Source organism: Typopeltis vanoorti, chromosome 24 (genome assembly GCF_054136105.1).
Source record: "Typopeltis vanoorti isolate ZY-2024b chromosome 24, IOZ_Tvanoo_1.0, whole genome shotgun sequence".
Taxonomy (NCBI): domain Eukaryota; kingdom Metazoa; phylum Arthropoda; class Arachnida; order Uropygi; family Thelyphonidae; genus Typopeltis; species Typopeltis vanoorti.
This window is the reverse complement of record NC_143572.1, coordinates 5,769,897-5,787,288: the sequence shown is the minus strand read 5'-3', so window position 1 is coordinate 5,787,288 and position 17,392 is coordinate 5,769,897. Positions and strand designations below refer to the sequence as shown.

At 35.2% G+C, this 17,392-nt stretch overlaps 1 protein-coding gene across 1 annotated transcript in view; it reads right to left on the bottom strand.

Moving 5' to 3' along the window:
* Nucleotides 1-17,392, bottom strand: part of Mhcl (Myosin heavy chain-like) — a 719,798-nt gene that overhangs the window by 315,142 nt on the left and 387,264 nt on the right. Inside the window, exon 20 of the mRNA XM_090414205.1 lies at nt 10,491-10,580. Coding sequence (XP_090270331.1) covers nt 10,491-10,580 — 90 coding nt within the window. The remainder of the gene's footprint in view (nt 1-10,490; nt 10,581-17,392) is intronic.

Genomic DNA, 17,392 nt, shown 5'->3' with positions numbered 1-17,392 from the left:
TAATCTCAGGTGGTATGGTCACTTAAACAGAATGGGCGAAGAAAGATTAGCAAAACAAGTGTTCTCTGCAAAGTTGGCAGGAAAAGGACCCAGAGGAAGACCAAGATATAGGTGGATTGATACGGTACAAAGTGCCTTAGACGATAGAAATATAAGATCTGGTAATGTTTGAGTCTTGACAAGTAACAGACTGATTTGGAGGAAAATTGTAGATAGGAAATTAGTAATGATGTAAATTTTTCATGTAGTACTATCCTATCCTGTACACCCCTTGAGGGTACATGGCAGGAATTCGATGATGATTAATGCAGATGGAGCTATTCTCCTGCAGCCGATATTGCGCATAATATCACGTGCTTTCAATTAAATTGGTTTTGAGTTTCCTATAACTGCATTGATAATGGCTATGAAACTTTGCCAAAAATTTTACAATAAAATTATTAAATGTAAGCATTTCTGGTATTAATTATAATGAATTCTTCCGCTTATGTCTCAATTTTCAGATGAATCTTGTCAACAGGTTCTGAGTCATCTGCAAAGCATTGGTATCCATTCACACTTCAGCATTACAAATCAATTATTTCCTAGGTTTCTCTCTACCCCTGTTTGGAATTACAAACCACAGAGGCCTAACTGAAAAGTTGTACTAATGCATAATAATATATTAAGTACACCCTCTGTCCAAAAAGAAACTGAACTTTTGATAGAAAATAAAACACAGGCCAATTATAATTATTCAAATCATTATTTCAATCAACATACTCTCCCTCAGCTTCAATACAGCGTTCGACACAGTCAATTAATTCGTTAAATGAGTTTTTTTATATCAGTTTTTGGGATACTGTTGAGGGTCATGGTTACTGCCACTTGAAAGTTTTCAATGGTGTCTTATCGCTTTCCTTTCATCAGCAAATGAAGTTGGGGTAAGAGAAAGGTTAACAGGGTGCAAAATCAGCTGAATATGGTGCGTGATCCAACACACAAACTTGGTTTTTGCTCAAAAACTGTCTTACAATGTTCGAATGATGAGATGGTGCATTATCGTACAAAAGTGACCAGCTGCCTGCATCACGATATTCATGCCGTTCGCGACGAATTCTCGCTATCAGTCGCTTAAAAACTTCGAGATAAAACTCGCCATTGACCATTTGGCCAGGCAGAATGAATTCTTTGTAGATAATGCCCTTGGAATCGTAGAAACAAATCAGCATTGTCTTTACTTTTGACTTTTCCAATCGACTTTTTTCGGATGACACTCTTCTGGTGGTCTCCACTCAGCACTCTGGTACTTTGTTTCAGGCTCATACTCAAAACACCGTGTTTCGTCACCAGTAATGATCATCTCAAGAAAGTTTGAGTCCTTACGAGTGGTTTTAATGCAGTCCTTGCAGTGTTCAATTCGATACTTTTTTGGTTGTCAGTCGACTTGTGGGAAACAAATCGTGAATTCAATTTACGATTTGTAAATTGAATTGAACAAACTCTCGGTCAAAATGTTGTGCACAGTTGATTTTGGAATCCCCAATTCATCTTCAATCAATCTCATGGACAATTTCGGGTTTTCTTTGATGAAATCACGCACTTTTTGGATGTTAACTTCGCTCAGTCCAGTTTTTGGAAGGCCAGGCTTGAGGACGGGATAAGAATTCATCACCGTATGCTTTTTGATGCTTTGATGCGTTTTGGTAAAACATTTTACCAAGTTTAACACAAAACACAATCGCAGCTCGTTTGTCAAAACACACTGTCACTCTTGCCACTATAACTCGGCTTCTAATGAAACAGTTGACACAACACTAATGAAGGGTGCTGCTTTCGACAACCAAACGATACAACAGGTGGCGCCAGTAGTTTCTTCTATTTTTGAAAAGTTCGGTTTCTCTTTGGACAGCGGGTGTAATATCATCAAAGAGTTGTACAGAAAATCGAATCGACAACACAAATTAATAATGCCCAGAAGATTTATTGGATTTTCTTTTAACTTATTCTACCCAATACTCCTGGACAGCAAAAATAACACTAAAATCACTTTCAAAAATCTTAACAGAAAAGGATGCCCAACACATTGTGACCTGGAATGGACAATACAATCCCTTTCCAGTCAAATGAGTAAAATGTCAATCATTTCTGAAATCTGTGAACTGCTTCAAATCAGTCTAACATCTTTTCTAATACATTTCATCAGCTTATTACCTTGTAGAATCAAATGGTCTGTGCCTCAAAAGTTCCTGTTTTCACAATGAACAAAGTTTTATTTCTTTATTTCAACCCAATAGTGCAAAACAGAATTTACATATTTCTAATTAATAAAATCAAATTTCATCTATGGGAAGTTCAGAAAAAGAGTGACTAACTTACACTAACATTATCTACAGAAGCATTGCAAGGCATACACTTGCCCCTATTATCAGCCTGCAACACCTAGAGAGAAGCGTTTTAACTAACGATTGATTTCAGTGACTTTGGTGTCGACCACTATACTACAAGGAGAACACAAAGATAAATACTATCCCCCCCAATAATCTCAAGTTATTCAGTTGAGTTATGTCTGAATGACTTTCAGTCATAATCTATAAGGAACTGGAAGGAACTCTTGCCATGAAGCTTGAGATAACAAGAGTAAGAGGGAATGACAATAGTACGATCTCCCATTAGATACAGAAGGTCTATGATAAAGATATAAAGAGGTCTATGATGTGTTTACCTTAAACTGATGAAAGTCTCAATAAAGATCAAACCTAACTGTGAGTAGTGGCCTTTCCATAATGCATAACAATATGCAAGTCTGAAAGGGAGTGTATAATGTGCATTATGGTATATTAAGGCAAGTGATGTGAAATCAAAAAACTCTATATACAAGCAGCCTAATCATGTACTTCATGTGTAAAGTTTGCTTGCTTATGCTTGGCAAAGGATTAAAACATGATTATTATTATTGTACGGGTACCTCCATGGAGTAGTCCAAAGACAGAGATACAGATAAAGCACTCACAACTGACTCTGGCAACCCATTCCACTCATTCACAAATCTCCAAGCAAAAAATCTAGTCCTCACACACATACTAACCACACCTTTATTCAACTTACAGGAATAACCCCTTGTTCTTGCCACTCCATCCAAGTGCTGAAACATTTCCCCATGCATCAATCCTATAAAACCATTTAAGCAACTTAAATGTTTCTATCATGTCCCCTCTTTTTCTCTTATCAACCAACTTCAGCAATACACACACACACCCCCCTCATCTATTTCCATAAGGAACATTCTACAGACACCACTCACCTCTGAATATTCTCCAACACGGAAATAGACTTCAGCTCAGTAATCTAGAAGTAGATGTATCAAGGCCGTATAATGAGGAATAACTTTCTTATCTCTGCTTGTTAATGTGTTGTGAAGTGTTGATCTATGATTAATTAGCACCAATGTAGCTTAATTGGAAGAACGAAGGTACGTTGCGCCTTCGATAGAAAAGGCCTAAATTCGATTCTCATCATGAAGGAGGAATCTTTATATGTACTTTTTCAATTGAAGGTGAGTTAGCCAATCTCATACGGAAGTAGCAGGTTTTTTCCCTCCAGAAACTCAGGTTTTTTACCTTGCATACAGACAAATCGGCCCTTCAGAACACACACACAATTTACAGACAAAAAAATACTAGCTGTGGTGGTGGGCAGTAGAAGCCATCGATGTAGGTGATTGGCAGTAGAGGTTCAGTGTAGTGGTGGAGACGGAGAGTTGGTGTCCTCCTGCAATGAGTCTTTGCACTCCTTGGAGATGTCATGAATAATAATAATAATAATGGGTTCTTCAATAGCCAAGTAATCTTATGTGCAACCTTAGCAATATGTCCTTCAAACTTTAACCCTCTGTCTACCATCACGCCTAAATCTCTAGCTTCATCTATTTCCTGGAGTAGTGCTATCAATGTGATACACAGCTTGTAATCTATTTATCCCAAAATGCATAACTTTACATTTCTCCACATTAAACTGATGCCGATTATAATTTGCTAATACTGACAGCCTTTTTAAACTGTCTTGCAAGTTCTCCACATTGCTTTAATTAACAATTACTGTATCTAATTTTGCATCATCAGAAAACAACTAAATATTTCCTTTCAGATTACTTCCTATAACATTTATGTACAATTTAAACAGAAATAGTACCAGCAACGAACTTGCAGCAGACTACTAGTCACCTGTTTTTGTCTCGATTCAGCCCCTCCATATACCACTTTTTGATATCTGTCCAGCAGCCACCCTGTTATCTGCTTAACCAGTGTAATATTCATCACCACTTGTTCTAATGTGCATAACAGAGGTTCTGCGGAATGCCTTGTCAAATGCCTTGGCAAAAATCCAGCAGAATCATTGTGTAGCCATTTCCTTTATCGAACTCTGTGTTACTCTATTATCGACCCTTCACAAAGCCATGTTGCTTCTCATACAGTATCATATTTTTATCCATCCATTCTTGAATTCTCTTTTTGACCAATTTTTCCAATACTTTTACCACCATGCCTGAAATACTGTCTATACTTTACTACTGCAAGTTTCTAAGACTTTGGCAAGTCTTAGAAACTCCCTTATATACAAAGGAATTATTTGGCCCACTTCCCACTCCCCTGTAACTCTACCAGAGCTGAGACTTAAAGAGCCTAGTCAGAGGCATTGCTAGTTCTCTTGTACATTCTCGCAAAACCCGAGCTGATATCCCAGGGCTGTATTTACATTGAGATCCTGCAATGTAACAACCTATAGCAACAACCAGTTGTATATTTAATCTGACTGGCCTTGATCTGATACCAGACTGCTTCAAATAAAACAGTCTAGTGTGACTGTTTATCTCCTATTCTTTTTGGCTGTAATTCATCCGCTATCATTAGCAGTACCTCTCCCACCATCCTATTTCTCTATCTTCCCTGAAAATATTAAACCCTTCACATTCTATCCCTGTAACTAAATCATCAGCTATTAGGCAAGTCTCAATAATTCCTATAACTTCTGGCAAGGTTGCACTAACCAATATCAGTAACACCTCCCTCTTGTTCCTGATATTTCTGGCAATTTTATACAGAAACTGCAGCATCCCTTTAGGCCCCCAACCAGCTTTAGTTTGTGAATTGACTACTCTATTCAATATCTTTGCTTGGGAGATTAGATTCTGCACTTGTTCATTCTCACACTTACTTGCCTCATGGGTGCTTTCACACAAAGTCACCTACATCCACCCTAATTGCTTAAAGTCCTCCTGAAGTTGCACTTCTGAATGGTGGTGAACAAAGTTCTCTCTCTAGATACTTAACACCAAAACCATTTAGATGCAGTCCATCAGAATTGTACAAATCCTTCTTTCCATCAAACACAGACCACATATCCACAAATCCTACGTCATTCCTTCTGCACAATCTACATATAGACTCATTGGCTAGCAACACCCTCCTCATCAGTTCACATCTATCATAGTGTGGTGGGAGACTTACAATCTTCATCTTCTTGCTCTTCAGTTTTGCCTCTTCTAACAACTCCTTTACCTCCTCTTTCATAGAATACTTATTGGCACAAATGATTTTAGAGGCAAGAAGACAATCATTTCCTTTGACTTACCTTTTTTTTGCATCTGGATGACGTGACTAATATTATGACAAAGCACCAACATCTACTCTACTTCTCGTTGCCCTCCCCAACTTTTATGCAAACAACTGTATATCATCATTTAAACCATTTCCAATGTCATTTATATACAAATTAAACAACAATGGCCTCAAAACATATTATTGGGGCATGCCATTAGTGACTTTTCTCTTCTGGGATAACACTTGCCCATACACAACCTGTTGATACCTATCAGACAGCAAATCTATCATCTAATGCACTAATCTACTACCAAACCCTACTATTCCAATTTAACTACTAGTTTGTCATGTGGTAATCAAAATCCTTCACAAAATTTAAATATACTACAATACAATACAATAAATCTAAAGTTATTTCAAGATATGGTCAATGATAATGGGAGAATGATAAATACCGAGGAGGATATTGCAAAGGTGTTAAACGAGCAGTTCATTAACGTATTCCATCCCTGTGATTGTAACATAACGCAGAACAATTTTGTCATCTTTCCATTCCTTTGTGACCTGAGCTAATCTAATCTAGTTGAAAATGCATGTTAAAAGGTGTTGTTAACTCCCTGAAACATTCCCTCACAACACTCAGTGATATACCATCAAGTCCCATGACCTTGTTGACATCAAGTTTACTCAATTCTTCATATAACTCCTGCTCACTCACCATTAGTTCTGTGTTATGTTACAATCACAGGGATGGAATATTTTAATGAACTGCTCATTTAACCTTTGCAATATCCTCCTCAGTATTTATCATTCTCCCATTATCACTGACCATATCTTGAAATAACTTTAGATTTATTGTATTGTATTGCGTTGCAATGCATTATATATATATATATATATATATATATATATATATATTCATTTTTCTAAATTAACTGACTTAAAACCCGAGAATTATAACACAATAAAATTTATTTGAAAAAACGCAACATGTTTAGTCAAGAATGACTTCATCAGGCAATAAGAACATAGAAAGATATTAAAAGACACTGAAATTAACATTGACACACTCTAAAGCTATACAATTATAAAGCCATAATATTCGACTGTAAATTACAGTTATTATGAGCTTGAACTACAGTCCGAGTTAAAGTTCTATTGTTGTACACCTGTGCGTGTGTGGAATCACGCGATCTCCAGTAACTAATAGTAGAGTTGAAAGAGTCAGGCAAATTATAGCTAAGATTGTTATTCATGTGAAGAGGGTCCAAGGTGATTTCCTTTGACTCGATAATGCGGCGCTCTACCTCATCATGGCAGATATGTAGGTTAGAAGTTGATGTCCAATTTATTTCATGTTGGCGGCTTTCGTTGTTCGTGTTTATTGAAAGCAGGACATGGCTTGACAGAGCAGTTGCTCTGGTTCTTTTATAAGCAATGTCGCACTGGTGCTCTTCTTGCTGTGAAAAGCAAAGATAAATTGCGTTAATGTTAATGTCAGTGTTAGTGTGTCAATGTTAATTTCAGTGTCTTTTAATATCTTTCTATGTTCTTATCGCCTGATGAAGTTATTCTTGACGAAACATGTTGCGTTTTTTCAAATAAATGTCATTGTGTTATAATTCTCGGGTTTTAAGTCAGTTAATTTAGAAAAATGAACATATCCGAACCCAAAGTTAATAGTACTAATCATCATTTCCCTTCTGATGAGGGTAATTGTGCACTTACGAAAGCATATCAGAAGACACTAAAGAGCATCGGAATTAATATCAACAGACTTATCTTCTCGAAGAAATGTAAGTTTTCCTCAATTATTCCAAAGTTCCTACAATTTAAAGAAATCATTACTACAGAAAGAGCGCACCGCATTTACACTAGAGCTAAACTTGAACTTTTAACAGAGAGGATTTGCGATACAAAACGCAATTTATCTTTGCTTTTCACAGAAAAAACATCTTTAGAAAACCAATTAGCAGCCTGCTTAGATCTGGATTCTCGGAATCACATTAGAGATTTAAGTACACACCGTGCATTACAATATCAAAACTTAAACAAACAGAAGCTAATCAGGAAATTCAACTTTGTCAAGTCAAAACAAGAAAGATCTACCTTAAATAATTGTCATAGCAGACTTAAAAATTTGGTGATTAACAAATCGTCATACGTGCTAAGTCCCGATGAAGAGAAAATTCTCGAAAAAGGCCTAAATTTTGGGTTGGCACCAAAATGCATCCCTAAAGAACTACTTTTAACTAAGATGGAGAAGGCAGCTTCGCTACTTCCTACCGCAGACGCGAGTTTACTTCGCATCAAAGCAATTCTTGCAATCAACAATGCAAAACCTCCTTCTGATAATATATCCCCTAGTGAGAGACTTGCAATTAAAAATCTAAGGATTAACAAGGACATTATCATCTTAAAGGCTGATAAGGGGAATGCAACTGTGTTCTAGATAAAATAGACTACCGAGAAAAAATCTTAGCACTGTTAGATTCAGATAGTTATTCGGAAATTGAGAGAGATCCAACAAGAGAAATACACAATAGAACCAATAATCTCCTACAAAAGACCACAGAAATGCCACGGAATACACGGCTCTCCATCCGCTCTTTACACCCCCTCATTCCAAGGTTATATGGTCTCCCGAAGGTACACAAAGAAAACTATCCACTGAGACCAATAGTAGACAGCATTGACTCACCCACATACAGGTTATCCAAATATTTGGCGTCATCGTTAAAAGCTTATGCGGGAAAATCTTCTTCTTATATTAAAAACTCAACAGATTTTGTCTCTAAAATAAAGGACCTAAAACTAAAATCTTCTGACATCATGGTGAGCTTTGACGTGGTAGCACTCTTTACCAACGTTCCGACACAGGACGTTCTCCATATTTTAAAAAACAAGATTTCAAATAAAATGTTCTCTCTGTTATCTCACTGTGTAAACTCTGGCTATTTTGAATTCGAAGGTAAACTATACAAACAGGTCAAAGGATTAGCTATGGGAAGCCCCCTCTCTCCTGTGTTAGCCAACATTTTTTTCGAGGACTCTGAACAAAAAGCGATTTCCTCTTTTACTTTAAAACCGAAAATTTGGCTTAGATATGTGGACGATATATTCCTCATATGGGAGCATGGCACTGAGAATCTTCACAAGTTTTTCGACCACTTAAACAACCACCATCAAGATATAAAATTGACTATGGAGATTGAAGAAAATAGTTCCATCTGTTTCCTAGATGTTAAATTCACCAAGATGCCTGAATCAATTAAAGTCTCTATATTTAGAAAGCCAACTCATACAGACAGATATTTGCATGCATCATCCCATCACCATCCAGCGCAAAAGTTGGGTATTATATCAACTCTAGCGAATTGTGCAAGATCTGTACTGTCGGATGAAGAAGAACTGAAAAAAAAACTACAACATCTTAAATGGACCTTTAAAAACAATGGCTACTCTCTAAAAAATATTAACAACCAATTATCCCACCATCAACGTAGAGACACAGGACGACTCCAAAGGTCATATCGTCTTGCCATATATCAGCACAATATCCAAAAAGCTGAGTAGAATTCTAAAGAAGTTTAACATAAAAACGTGCTTCTCGACTATGCCAAAAATAAGATCACGCTTCAACAACTATAAACAACCTCACAACCTTCTACAATTCCCAGGTGTATACAAGGTCACTTGTGAATGCGGAAAGCCTTACTATGGACAGACAGAGAAATCTATCTTACTACGTCTCAAAGAGCACCAACGCGACATTGCTTATAAAAGAACCAGAGCAACTGCTCTGTCAAGCCATGTCCTGCTTTCAATAAACACGAACAACGAAAGCCACCAACATGAAATAAATTGGACATCAACTTCAAACCTACACATCTGCCATGATGAGGTAGAGCGCCGCATTGTCGAGTCAAAGGAAATCACCTTGGACCCTCTTCACATGAATAAAAATCTTAGCTATAATTTGCCTGACTCTTTCAACTCTACTATTAGACACTGGAGATCGCATGATTCAACACACACACAGGTGTACAACAATAGAACTTTAACTCGGACTGTAGTTCAAGCTCATAATAACTGTAATTTACAGTCGAATATTATGGCTTTATAACTTTAGAGTGTGTCAATGTTAATTTCAGTGTCTTTTAATATCTTTCTATGTTCTTATCGCCTGATGAAGTCATTCTTGACGAAACATGTTGCGTTTTTTCAAATAAATGTCATTGTGTTATAATTCTCGGGTTTTAAGTCAGTTAATTTAGATAAATGAACATATCCCAACCCCGAGTTAATAGTACTAATCATATATATATATATATATATATATATATATATATATATATATATATATATATATATATATATACACACACACTAAAGAAAGAAATGAAAACTAATACAATCTGAACATTTCTTGAGGGTACATATCAGGAAATTGACAACTGATGAACTAATACAACTTCATTAGGAAGAATAATTTGAAATATGTTGGAAACCTGTGATTTAGAAGTATGCATTTTACCATTTATTAATGAAATGCCATAAAACTTCAGTTTATAAAGGGAAAAATGTGGCATAGTACTTCATAATGCATGTTTAAGAAATGCTGTTAAAATCTTCCATGAAATAAAACCAAACGTGCTATTTAAAAATAATACAGTCATGATTAATGAACATTCAAGATTCTATTTTGACTGATGTATATCATGAAGAACCTGTGGATCAAGCCTCTTAATTTATTTATCAGTTTGCATAGCATGACACCCTTAAAAAAATAATTTTTTTTTTAAATTTTAAAACTCCTTCATTCATAATAATTTTATAACTAATATGTAACACTGTGACTACTGCATTCAACTATCATAAATACTTAAAAATGGCTTCTAGTTTACATACCTTGGCCTCTAGTTTATCGTTAGTATGCTTCAGTTCATTACGTTCATGCTCAAGCTTTTCCACTCGAATGCGAAGTGTTTCCAATTCTTCCTGTAATGTAAGAAATGCACAAATGTATGTATAGGAGGTGAATACAAGTAATCATAAATGAAACAAAGAAATGAGTAAATCTGATAAAATGCTTTTTGTTACTCAATACAGAATTTTTTTTTTTTAACATTGGAATTTTTTTTTTTTTGTAAATAGAAACAAGGAATTGTTATTTTGCAACACAAACTGTAATTTGGATAGATGAAAACAATTGTTTCTATGTAAAAATTGAATAGTTTTAAATCCTCTTAAAATAGATGAACAATAACTGAGAAGTTATTTACCCAACTAGACTATAAGTAATATGTCTAAGGAAATGGATAACTTGTGCAATGCTGCAGTTCAGAAGAACAATTACTTGAGTTACTTAGGTTGTATGCAGAATTATGGTGAAACCAACTAAGATTGTAAGGCATCTGCTAACTCTGTATATTCTAGTTGGCTTGCCAGTTTAGGAAATAAAAATCCTTAGTGTTTGCAGAAGAAAATGCCCTGCTCTGTATGAGATCAGCTAACTTACCTTCACATGGAAAACCCTTATAAAGGTTCTCTGCATCCTACATGGAATATGAAACAAAATCTTTCCTGATAACCTGGTGGCCTTGCACTTTTTTTTTTTTATGAGCAGTACAAAATCTTTGCTAAGGTGCTAAAATGCAACTAGTCACTATCTTTTGCTAAACCATGAAATATGCAACAGAATTTGCAGTTTTATCATTTTTAAATTTCAAGGCTTCTTTTTCTTATTTCACTTAATAAATTGGAAAATTATCTGAATCAAAATCAGTTGACAGTAAACTACATGTGTTTAGGACTTGGGGTTTTAGTATTTTGTCTTTGTAGCATAGATGTCATCTGGGATACAATATATACTGTAATAATACAAAAACACATAAAATGAGTAAAAATGTTACACTAGAAGCTTCAAATCTTTCAGAAGATTTGAAGCTTCCATGGAAGTGGCACCTTCCATGGATGCCCCTTCAATGTTAGCTGGTAGCTAACATTCATAATAATGTTTCACAGTATAAACAACATCAGGAGAGGAGAAAATATATTAAAAAATCCAATGTTTTGCTGGTTTTCTGTCCAGCGTAATCAGTGCACAATTATAACTGTGATAGGCACATAGCACTAAACAACGTAATTGAGGGAAAACAATTTAAATTGTAACTGACAACAGAACTAATGTCCTTGCATGGCACTGTCTGTGTGTCAGATAACCACAAAGTTAATTTAGAGAAGTCAGGCTTTCAGGTTTTAAAATGACAGTCTCCCAGGTCTTTGGTAATTTAATGCAACCATCCTTGTTGAGGTTGGGAGAGAGTGCTCCATAGCTGATGCTGATTCTAAAATAGTCTCAGACCTATAACGACTTCTATGTAATAAAGAGGTAGAATGTGCACTAAACTCAGCTAAAAATGGTAAAGCTTTAGGCTGGTATAGGACACCAGCATAAATAGTAAAGTTATTAGAAGGTAACAACATTAATTTATTAGTAAAGCTATGTAATAAGATCTACTATACAGGCATAATCCCTCAAGACTGGTTACAGTCAATTTTCATCATGCTACCTAAAAAATGCAAAAACTTGTAATGACTATAGAATGATCGGCCTAATGATCACATTCTCAAAATGTTTCTGGAAGTAATTCAAAAAAGAATATACAAAAAATGTGAAGACACCATCAGTGATACCCAATTCTGCTTTAGAAATGGTTTGGAAACAAGAGAGGCTCTTTTCTGTTCTCAGATCTTATTCCAAAAATGTATTGACCAAAACAAGGAAATATTCATTTGCTTCATTGACTTTGAGAAAGCATTTGACAAAGTCCAACATGCTAGAATGATTACACTATTAAAAAGAATTGGATTAGATGGTAAAGACATCAGAATCATTGAAAACTTATATTGGAACCAAAAGGCATCTGTTCAAGTTGATGACATTATTACAGACTCCATTAACATCAAATGAGGAGTAAGGCAAGGATGTGTGCTGTCACCTCTTCTTTTTAACATATACTCAGAAGCCATATTTCAAAAAATCTTAAAAGGAAGAGAGGAAGGAATTGATGTAAATGGTGAAATCATCAGTAACATCCGATATGCTGATGACACAGCTCTCCTGGCTGACAATATTCAGGATCTTCAAAATCTTCTGGAACTAGTGAATGAAGAGAGTGAAAAAATGGGATTAAAAATAAATATCACCAAAACTAAATTCATGGTCATAAGAAAGAAACTAATTCTTAATTCAGCACTTTCTTTAAATGGAAAACAAATGAAAAGAGTGGCAAAGTTTAAATATCTCAGATGCTGGTTAAATGAAGATTGCAATCCAGAAATGGAAATAAAAGAACTGAAATGGCAGAAAAAATTTTCTCTTGATGAAATCAACACTGTGTAACTGCAGTTTAAATTTAGAGCTTAGAGTACGCATGGTTAAATGCTATGTATGGTTGTACTGCTGTACAGTGCAGAAACTTCGACCTCGAAGACAACATCAATAAAAAGAAGCATTTGAGATGTGGTTATACAGACGAATGTTAAAAATCCCATGGACAGCAAAAATGTCCAATCAGGAAGTATTGGAACAAATGGAGAAATCACGTGAACTTTTAAATACCATAAAAAGAAGGAAAACTGCATATCTTGGTCACCTACTTCGTAATGAAAAATATAAGATACTTCAATTGATTATAAAAGGGAAGATAAATGGAAGAAGAGGACAAGGAAGATGAAGAAAATCTTGGCTCGCAAACATCAGATAGTGGACTGGCATGAACTCTGACAGACTGCTCAGAATTTGCCAAGGTGGTCGCTGACCTCCGATAGGAGATGGCACTCAAAGAAGATGATGTAATAAAGATGAAGTATTAAGATGTAATAAAGAATCATATGAAGGAATGATGTTTTCCTTCAAATGATTCTATGTGAAATAGTATGCAGAGCATGGTCTGCCAATCCTGACTTGCAACACAGATGATTACGGATTGAAATTTTGTGTTCTTCAAGGCAGATGTTAACTGATCCACCAGTCTGTCCTAAGTAGGCCAAGCAGTTGATCTTTAGCAAAATGTATGAAGGTAGCTAGTTGAATGATATGTTTGAAAGTGGCATGGACATATTAGTTCTGTTGTCAATTACAATTTAAACTGTTTTCCTCAATTACGTAGTTTAGTGCTGTGTGCTTATCACAGTTATAATTGTGCTCTGATGAAGCTAGTTAGAAAACCAGTGAAATATTGAACACACATTGTGAGCCTGCAAGACCGCGAAGAGTGTAAGATAGCGACTGATAAAAAAGTAATTATACTGCTCAAAACCATTAGGGGATATTTTGGTTTTCTTTTAAATTATCAAGTTTATAAAAATATTGAGAGTTTATTTTTCACTTGGTTAGTCTATAATAAGTTTAGTTTAATCCTTTATCCAAGTGTGAGCAAACAAACTTTGCACCTGAAAGTATCTTCAGGACTGAGCTAAGGTGGTGCAACACCAAGGCAACTCATGGCAAATTATAAAAATAATTTACAAATGTAACACAATTTCTAATAAATAACGATTATTTAAACAATATCTCATCAATTACACCTATCCATAAGTAAGATATATTTATTAATGTATAAAGTATCTAATAAGTTAAGGAGATAAAAATCCCTTATTGTTATTCAGCCAGTAAGCGAAACTAAGATCGAACACTACGATCTGTAACGTTTCATGCCGACGAACTGTCAGCGTATCCAAGCGTAAGTGACCACTTGGTAGTACCACACAACGGCAACTCGTTGCAAAGGTGAAGCAAGCTTCCTCACTGTTCTTGATATTTTCTCATAATGTAAAACACAGCTCTTAAGAGATGTAGTACTGTTTTACATTATGAGGAGAGGTCACTACCCAGACCGGTTTCAACCTTTTTTGAGGTCTCATCAGTGAGTAGCTAGACCTAGTTAATATCAAAGTTCAGTAGCTAGACTCATCAGTGAGTCTAGCTACTCACTGATGAGACCTCAAAAAAGGTTGAAACCGGTCTGGGTAGTGACCTCTCCTCATAATGTAAAACAGTACTACATCTCTTAAGAGCTGTGTTTTACATTATGAGAAAATATCAAGAACAGTGAGGAAGCTTGCTTCACCTTTGCAACGAGTTGCCGTGGTGTGGTACTACCAAGTGGTCACTTACGCTTGGATACGCTGACAGTTCGTCGGCATGAAACGTTACAGATCGTAGTGTTCGATCTTAGTTTCGCTTACTGGCTGAATAACAATAAGGGATTTTTATCTCCTTAACTTATACCAACCTCGCCAGAAAAAAATAGCCGTTTGGCTTTTCATCAAAGTATCTAATAGTTATAATTATTTGCAGAAATTTATAATTATCCGACAGAAACTAAAATACCACTAATTGTTTTGAGCAGTGTATATGAATCATTAGTAGATGTAATTAAGACAGTTAAGGAGATATTAATCAATATGATACATTATTTGATCTTCTTCTTCTGCTACGCGTTATTCCCGCTTCCCATGCAGGGTCCGCGTGTTACTTTAGATGCGACTTCTTGTTAGTACTACTCCCAACCGACCCGTCGCCTGGTCTGCCGCTGGGGGGGGGATATATTTTTGACTGTAGAGGCGTATGTTCATGGGGCCGGTTTGCCTGTTTGCGGGATGAAAAACGGCAGATAAACTGGCGGAAAAACCCTACTGACCGCGCCCAAGACCGGCTAACTTGGCTATGCCTGTGGAAGATCCTCAAATTCCTCACGTCAACAACAGGAATCAAACCTGGGACACTCCTTCCCCAGGCATATGGTTGCGAAGCGCAAAGCCACTAGGCTAACCGCGCGGTATGATACATTATTTGATCATATTACAAATTTGTTGTTAGTTAAAAAAACGATTAATAGGTTTGTACTACTTTTAAGTGATATAATTGTTTTAATAATGTACGGAAGTTATAATACCTATAATAAATACTATAAATTTTTTAGCTTCAAATTCTTAAGTATGGATCATTGGTTAAGAATCGATTTATAATATGAGATTGCAATATAGCAGAGGTCAAGGCTTTAGAAGCTTCGTATCATGTATCGATATTAATAGAAAAAAAAAAAAAAAAATGGTGCAGCAGAAATAATAGTGAAACTTTGATTAAGCCTCCATCAAAAATAATAGCAAAAATTATGGTCGGGGATAATGCAAAAAAGGTCTTTTGATCAGATTTACCTTTGAAATAGTACAAAGAATCACAGAAATGGGAGAAAACATAAAACAAACATTGTTATCCGATATATGTAAGAGTTATTATAGTTTGCAGGTCGATGAAGCCACTGACATTACAAATTTTGGAAATCTAGTTAGGTACGAAAAAAATCAAAAACTTCATGACCACCTTTTATTTTGCTAACCCTCGGCAGAACATACAACAAGAGAAGAAATATTCAACGGTATAAATACATTTATGCATCAAAATAAGCTTGATTGGAAAAGTTGTGTTGGAATAAGCACGGACGGAGAGAAATCCATGGTCAGATCTAATAAAGGGCTTGTTCCAAGGATTCAAACTGTTACACAAGATGCAAAGTCAACACACTGCTTCATACACAGTAGGCTTTGGCTACACATATGATATCTACAGACCTAAGAAAAGTTCTGGAGGAAGCTGTAAAAATCATAAATTATATTAAAAACTGTTCCTCTAAATGACAGACTTTTCTCTCAACTTTGCGAAGAAATGGGAAGTAATCATACACTTCTTTTTCGTACCGATGTTCACTGGCTTTCTTGTGGAAAAGTCCTTACTTGTTTATTTGAACTTTAAAATGAACTGCAAGTTTTTCTTAATTAAAATTTTGAATTGAAAAAAATATTTACATAATTGGAAATGGCTCGGTCAATTAGCATACCTGGCAGATATATTTACTGTATTAAATAATCTTAATTTGTCTTTACAAGGGAAGAAAATTTCTATATTTCATGTCCAAGATAAAGAGAATGTCACATTGGCAAAGCTGAAGTTATGGCAAAAGCAGGTTGGTAATGGAGAATTTGATGCGTTTCCATCTCTTCATGAATTGGTCGCAAGTTCAAATGAACAAGTTGATGATGTGAAAATTATTATCATGCTGTAGCATTTACAAATGAATATAGAAAAGTATTTCCCTGAATTGGAAATTAATATTGAGTGGATAAGATACCCTTTCAATATCAACATATCTATGCCAAAGGGTCTGTCGCCAATAGAAGAACAACAACTTTTAGAACTAGCTTCTGATGGTTTTCTAAAAAATGAATACAATGAGAATACGTTATCATCATCATCATTTTGGCTACAAATACAGAATGAATTTCCTTAATTAACAGATAAAGTTCTAAGGTTCATTTTTTTTTTTTTTTTTCATTTCCAAGTTCATATCTGTGCAAAGTTGTATTTTCAGCCCTTGCAGATATTAAGACGAAGAAGATGAACCATATCTGAGATTGAAATTAACAACTATAGAGCCAAATTTTGCTGCATTTTATCCCACCATAAGCAATTTCACTCCTCTTATTGATGATAAATTATTTAAATTAAGTAAAAATTTATAGTATCTTTATAAATTTTGTTCTATTAAAAATAAATCATATTTTTTTGTTTACATGTACATCTAAATTCAAATAAAATACATATTTACAATGAAATATGATTTTTTATTTTATTTATTATTATTATTTTGATAAGAGGGTACTTGGCAATAATGAAAATTTAAGAAGGGGGTACACAGGTATCTGAAGTTTGAGAAACATTGATCTAACTTTACCCCATGAATCTC